Below are 7,060 nucleotides of genomic sequence, written 5' to 3'. Positions count from 1 at the left end.
CGCCGTCCCCAGGGCTGCATTCCCAACAAATCGGTTTTCATCTCCTGGACTCGGTTTAGGGCTTAGGCTTTAGGCAGGCCTTGCTCGTGGAAAAGTCCCCGGCGGCAAAATGCTATTATTTTTTTTCTCTAAAAAATTAAGAAATACCGACCCTCACCCCATTTTCTCTTCCAGTTTTCAGCATGGCAGTGGACTGGCTCGGCTTTGGCTACGCTGCCCTGGTGGCATCAGGAGGGCTCATTGGCTATGCAAAAGCAGGTACGGTGCGGGAAGGCGCTTGTATCTCCTTCACTTCCCCCCCGCCCCCCAATAACTTTGTGTGAGCTGGGCGGCTTTTTACGAAAGCCTCCTATCTCGAAGTTCACGCAGAAGTAAAGTGTGCCATGTGCTGATAACTTGCTGCTGTTGGGGTGTGGTGCTTTTTGGGTTGAGCTGGTGTTTTGGGCTGATGAGCCCACAATCTGCTTTCTGGTGGATGCTGGTATCCTGCCTCTGCTTTGTGCTGTTTGGGTGAACTGACATAAGTTTGCTTCAGAAAGGCTTTTTCCCTGCTATTTTAAATATAAGCATTCTATTACACCATATTTCTATTTATGACATAAATCACCATTTTTTTTTCCCTTGGAGTTTTATTCTCATTTTAATGTTTGATGGTAACAGTGTACTGCAAGCTGCATAGAGTTTTCAGAAGGATCCTTTCTCCAAGTAGAACTGAACAATGCAAATCAGTCCTTAAGCTTGTTCCTTTTCTGGGCTCTGCATCATAAGCTTACCCTCTGACCTACCGCTTTCATTTCCTGACCTTTTTCTGAGTTTGCCCTCCTCTGGACAGAACTGTGGATTTGTCCCTGCTGCAATACTGTCTCTTTCAGCTTTGAAAAATCCCTAAGCCATCTTAGTGTTTGTGATACGGAGGTGCATTGCTGAAGTCAGTAAGAATCTTACCAGTGCATTTGACTACATAGATGCTAATGCCTTTTCCAATCTGCTTTCTGTTGGCTTGATTCATACTTTGAGCTGTGAGTGGAGTTTAGGGCAGGAGCGACAATACCGAGAACTTGAGTTAATTGCATCTGTATTTCTCTGAGGCCGTTATGAAATGGTAGGTGTCTTTCTTATCCTCTGGTCCCAGATGGGAGGACATGGTCACGCTGAGGCAAGGGAATCCAGGTCACAGGATTTTTGAAGGGGGAACAGCAACTTTTATGGTGACTTGTAAGGAGGGGGAAAAAAAAAAAAGCTATTGTATCCCTACTAATAACTTAAAGAAACCAAAAGAAAATGGAACTTTCATCTACAGAGCTGAGATGGTGATCTGTTCTTTTACAACCAGGTCTATTTACCCACACAGACAGTGGTCAGCAGCAGGTGCCTTGGGAAACATATGAGAACAGGGCAAGCAAAGAGTGATTGATTGATTTTCTCTCTTCCTTTAGTGAGTTCTCTGGGTCCCGGTGTTTTGAGACTCAGGAACTTCCTGAGCCAGAGGTGGTGTGGTTGTCCTAGTAAGTGTATGTGTCATAGCTGCTTAAACAATGCCTTGAGGTAAAATTCAAGGATACGATGGCCCTTTGTGGGCTTCCCAGGCTTGTGCAAAAAATTGTAGCTGCCACATGTTGGTTGCTAAACTGTATTCTGTCCAGAGCAGCCACTTACTAGAGTGTGCATCTTTTCCTTGTACATATAAAAGAATATCTGTTGCTTTCTATCATCTTTATCTTTTGCTTTTTATACCAAAAGCAGGATCTGAAGCAATGTTACAGCTGCCTTGTTGATGACTGAAAAATTATTACTTTCTGGTAGCAGTATGCGATCCTCCGGTAACATTGAGAGGAGATCTTTATCAGCCTAGCTTTGCAATCTCGAGTCCTTTAAAAGTGACCTGAAAATGGAATATATAAAGAACGACCCTCAGTAGCATTAAGTCCTGAATTCTCCCTCAACCTTAATGAGGGCATTCACCACTCACAGCGGTCATGCCGCTTCCTTACTTGATGTAATCTATAAATCACCAATTTGGATGTGGTATCCTTTATCTTCTGGTAGCTTGGGATTGTCATTTATGCTGAAGACTTGATCCAAAGTTTAGGTGAGTCCAGGGAACCTTCTTCCAAAGTCTGCAGTTACCTTTGGATCAGATCTGAAGATCTGATGTGTACTTAAGAGGCATGACCTCTCTTCTTTGACTCCATTCTCTTCTTTAGCAACTTTTTTTTTGTTTGTCTGAATGCCCTCCTGCCCAGTTCAGTCCACATGTCCTTTTTCTGATCTTAAACCCTTACTATTTAATCCATCTACTTTACTGCCTCTCAAGAAATTGTGATATTACTGTGTTGAAACAACGTGTTTCAGTTTGCACAAAGAAAACGCCAATTCTTTTGCTTTTCTCACTATTCTTTCCATCATAAATATATTAATGGCTTTGCTGTTAAAGAATTAAATACTAATGCTATTTGTATCTTATGCAAGAGTATTTCAACGTGTGTCTTGGTGCACATCAGCATGGTCTTAATATCTTTAAAGAAACAAGCCTCTAATCTGCTTTATAACAATGAATGCCCATCTCTTTTTTTTCTTAAGTTGTTGGTGTTTTACAAAACAGAGGAGCCGATGAGCAAGTTTATTTCTGAGCTTCTAATAAATGCATTATCTTTTACTTATTCAGGTAGTGTCCCATCGCTAGCTGCTGGCCTTTTCTTTGGGAGTTTGGCTGGACTGGGTGCCTATCAGCTCTCACAGAATCCAAATAATGTTTGGATTTCTCTGAGTAAGTTGTTTAAAATTTTAATTAGGAAGTATTATATTTACCCTGAAATAACTGGATACTTAAAATGAGTACCTAAAAGTCTTTGCGGAAGAGTTAAACTGATGGTGTTATAAATGTAGTTTCAATCCAATCTTTAAACTTGTGTTTTAGTGAAAAATCTCCATTAGTGGCCAAACTCCACTGTTCTCCCTGGAATGTGAACTGTTAGTGTTACTTAATTTTTTTTTTTAAAAGAATGTATTGAGAATGCATATTAAAAACTGCTTGTCTTGGTGTGTCTTGCTCAGTGATTTCTCACTACATTCCTGCATACCTTCTGCAAGAAGTATAAAGTGCTTTGGGTGATAGTTCAAACTGACATTTTTGTTTCTTTTCTACAACAGGAGAGGAAAATATCTGTTATTTATCATTAGAGTTTGTCTTCTGAACATTAAAAAACCTACAGGTTGTGAAGGAAAACGTGTGCTAGGATAAAGTGAAACTTACGTGGTTTAAAAAAAATAATCAAACCAAATACTGTTATTTCACATCCTTCAGCAAAAAAAAAAAAATCAGCATTTTGTGTTTAAAAGCTTTTATGTAGTATGGTGCAAATCTCCAAAATGCAATTGTTGTCCTGCCATTTACCATATAGAGCTCAGGGTTGCAGTCAGGTTAGGACGGTTATCACCTATCACTTTAACTTGTGCATGCCTAAAACTCATGCCAGTTGCAAAATAACATGACTTGAACTTTTTGCATTCACTAGCAAGTTAGGATACCTTGCAATTGAAGTGGGCTGAGAAAATATATGTAGATAATTCCTGCAGCTCAGCTGATGCCTGACACTTGTTAGGCTGCTGTATCTCAGGTACTTGTGAGCATGTGTTTTGTGTGATCCTTTGGCCAGTATCTGTGTTAGTAGTATCCTCTCCTCTCCTGACCTGTAGAAGACATCAGTGCATGACAGTCCTCTAGCACTAGCTATGTTTCAGTCCCCAGGCTTGGCTGAATTGGTGGCTGCCACCATGCACCTGTCTCGTGCTGGTGTGTTTGAAGGATCATAGTGCAAGGGAAGTGCTAGTAAATGGATGTCTGACCTCTGTCTGTCCTCTTTTTGGCTGGATCCTACTCTCAGCATCCTGCAGGAGGCTGGAGCATTTCAGGAAGTGTGATTTCCCTGCAGACTGCCCGTACCCCTAGCAGGTTGTTTTATTGTCACTGAAAATGGCAGAGACTGTGATTGGCTTATTTTTATGTATGACAAATATGTGGAATTACAAAGGTGTTGCACACCTGGGGAGATTTAACAGAGAAGCAAGCTTCAGTAATGCAGTTTCTTCTTCCTTCTTCTCAGAACTGGAACTTCCTTACTTCGTGACTTTGAGAAGATAACAGCAGAGAGTCACTGCTTAGTCAGTGCGTAAAGAGCTGTCACTGATGGTAGCATTTGTCACCGCTTGGTGACATAGCATGTAGCTCTTTGATATGCCAAAGTCAGAAGTAAAAGGGGAAGGCCCAGCGTTTCTCTCCACTTCAGCATTGTCCACTTTCACATCTACTGGATAGGTCAAAAGCTGTGCATGGTCAAGCCTAAATAACTGGAACAAACTGCAAATACAGCAAGCTTAACAGGAGTGAGACAGAGTATTTTCCCAAATGTGAGAGACGGATATGTTTCTATAATTCAGTAGCATATGGAGTCTTCTCCTCCTCCTTTTCATGCTTTGAAGTTTTTGGAGAAGGTGTATTCTACTGCTGTCTTGGACAAAATTATATTTAGTGAGGTGTGTGTATTTTGTAGAGCTTGAGCTATTTGAATACTTAATTTTAGTTCTTTCTTGTGTATTAGACTGTGGTCCCAGTCTTTTATGTATCTACTTATATGAGACTGTTAGGTGTCAAGCACAATATTTAAGGTGGTGGTAGGGAGGAAGGATGCCATGGCTAGGATTGAAGATGAGCTGGGTCCTGCAGAACCAGCCATTGCATAGAAGCAATGGTAGAAAATGAGAGGTTGGAACAACGTGTTAATGTGTAGCTGTTACCACTGGGTAGTAGATGCATGCTAAGGATTTAATCAGTAGGTTTTCTATGTAGTTCTTTTGGAATTCTGTCTTTCTTTGAGATACAGTGTTCCAGGGATTGCCCTTTCTATTTTACTGGCTCAGTGAAACTACCTGGCTCTTGTCTCTTTGTCAAGTGGTCGGGGTGGATAGCTTTAACTCTCTGATTTTAGTAGAAGGTGGTCCAGGGCTGAAATGGATTGGTAATGCTTAGCACTTAACATGGCACATTTCCCTTTTGAAGTCTTCTGCAAACATAAATTAGTTAATTCTCAGAACATTACTACAAGTTAGACAAGAAAATGCTATCTCCCTTTTTTGAGAAGTGGGGGAATTACATGCACAGGTTTAGTGACTTGCTTGTGCACAGGGAAGGGGTCAGTTCCAGAGCAGTGTAGCATAGATTATTTTCAGTCTCCAGAGAAGCACATTTTGACAAAGAAATTTGAGGAGTGTGTGCAGAAGCGTATGAAGTGCACTGTCTGCTACAACTTGATTTACTCTTCACATACTGACGCATTCCAGAATTTAGAGTTTATTGACTCTTTTAGTCCATCACATGAAATAACCCTGTTTCACTTTTTACTTGATGCTACTACTTCTCTCTGTTCTGTTAGTTTTGAATTGTAGCATCTCTCTCACACATATGCATCTCTGCTGATTGGACTGTATAATCTCTCATTTAAGTTACATCTGGAACACTGACCGCCATCATGGGAACAAGATTTTACAACTCTGGAAAATTTATGCCTGCAGGGCTAATTGCTGGTGTCAGGTACAACGCATTATACTTTTTTTTTAACCTCCTATGTGTGATTTCTTATTTGCTTAATTACACAAAATATGATTCACTCCATCTCAGTTTATCTTTTTTTTTCTATGCACCAGTTACATGGGAAGTATTTGAAAATGAATTGACAAATTATTATTATTGTTTCATTCTATGTTTTTTCCCTTATACAGTTTGCTGATGGTTGGAAGATTAGCACTGAAGATGGTGGAAAAGCCCCACGATAAGTAATTGTTAATCTTACAATTTAATATCTGGATAAAGAAACCTGATAATAAAGTCACATGAATGCAGAAGCAAGAAGATGGAACCATTTTCTATATCAAGACAAATTTTTTCCTTTTTTTATATAAAGGGGAGTAGAATGATGGGACAGATAGTTTACATACAAGGTGCCATTTGTTTCAATGATCTGGTAGAGCTATTATTGTGTAGTGAGAAATTGGTCCTGGGTTTGATTTTTCCAGACACATTTCAGTGTATTTTAACGCTTCCAGTTTTTATATTCCAAAATCTACTGCTGACATGTATGAAGCAGAGAGGACCTGTAATAAAGAAAGTATCCACAAAGAGGCACCAGGAGTAATTGGCTAAATAGAACAGTGTATCTCATACCTTTCATACCGAGTATTACAGTATGCTTTACCTGTTGCATTCTGAGTTGATACACCATGTCTGTATAACACCAAACAGATCTTACCTTTTTATTGTGAAATGATGCTAAAATGTTGCTTTTCTACAAGTAAAATCTGTTACAAACCTTTATTTGGCATGTTTTTGTATCCTTTCTGTGTGTATGGGGGTAGGGGGTATTTTTTTCTTTTACCTTCTTGTTTTCTTCTCAGTGGAAGTCTTTGCAGTGAACTATTAATCCAAGTGCTGTCTTTCGACGATATTTAAAAATCACTTTTTAAATGGAGGAGCAGAAGATTAAATTAGGGGCCGTCATTAACACTGCATTAAAACGGTTGTTCGAAAGAACTTACTCTGTGGATTAATTAAGTGAGATCTGTGCTAGGTTAAATGAACAGTTGAATGTGATCTGTCCAAAGGACTGTATAACCAGAATAAAGTAGCTTAACTTTAACACTGTGCAGTTCTGATCTTACAGGCTTACTTGACAATAGAACGTATCAGTGTTTTGTTTTTGTCACTTAGGGAAGTGGCTGTGCCTTTTCAAATCTGTCTTTACTAGGAAAACTTGGAGCCGGGAGAGTTCCTGGTTCTGCTGTGGTGCCTGAGGACTGTAGTGTGGAAGATGCATCAGTGGCATCTGGTGCCTTCATTGACACGCCAATCTTGGTCGCTTCTCCTGCCCGCAGTCTCCCGGCTCGAGTACTGCAGGCACAGCTAACGCGGGTGTAGCACTGTGATGGAAGGGAGAGGCAAGAATTGTGTGAAAGAAAATCCTTTATCAACTTACTCTTTAGTGATATAAGATTATTGATACAGTAGGAT

The 7,060-nt window shown here is 40.0% G+C and overlaps 1 protein-coding gene across 1 annotated transcript in view; it reads left to right on the top strand.

Moving 5' to 3' along the window:
* Positions 1-6,367, top strand: part of LOC103919035 (transmembrane protein 14C-like) — a 6,721-nt gene extending 354 nt beyond the window's left edge. Inside the window, exons 2-5 of the mRNA XM_009326479.1 lie at positions 175-258; positions 2,666-2,767; positions 5,500-5,587; positions 5,776-6,367. Coding sequence (XP_009324754.1) covers positions 183-258; positions 2,666-2,767; positions 5,500-5,587; positions 5,776-5,833 — 324 coding nt within the window. The 5' untranslated portion in view covers positions 175-182 and the 3' untranslated portion in view covers positions 5,834-6,367. The remainder of the gene's footprint in view (positions 1-174; positions 259-2,665; positions 2,768-5,499; positions 5,588-5,775) is intronic.
* The last annotated feature ends 693 nt before the right edge of the window (positions 6,368-7,060 follow it).

This window comes from Pygoscelis adeliae, unplaced genomic scaffold, assembly GCF_000699105.1.
Source record: "Pygoscelis adeliae isolate BGI_AS28 unplaced genomic scaffold, ASM69910v1 Scaffold186, whole genome shotgun sequence".
Taxonomy (NCBI): Eukaryota; Metazoa; Chordata; class Aves; order Sphenisciformes; family Spheniscidae; genus Pygoscelis; species Pygoscelis adeliae.
This window is presented reverse-complemented; position numbering and strand designations above follow the sequence as displayed.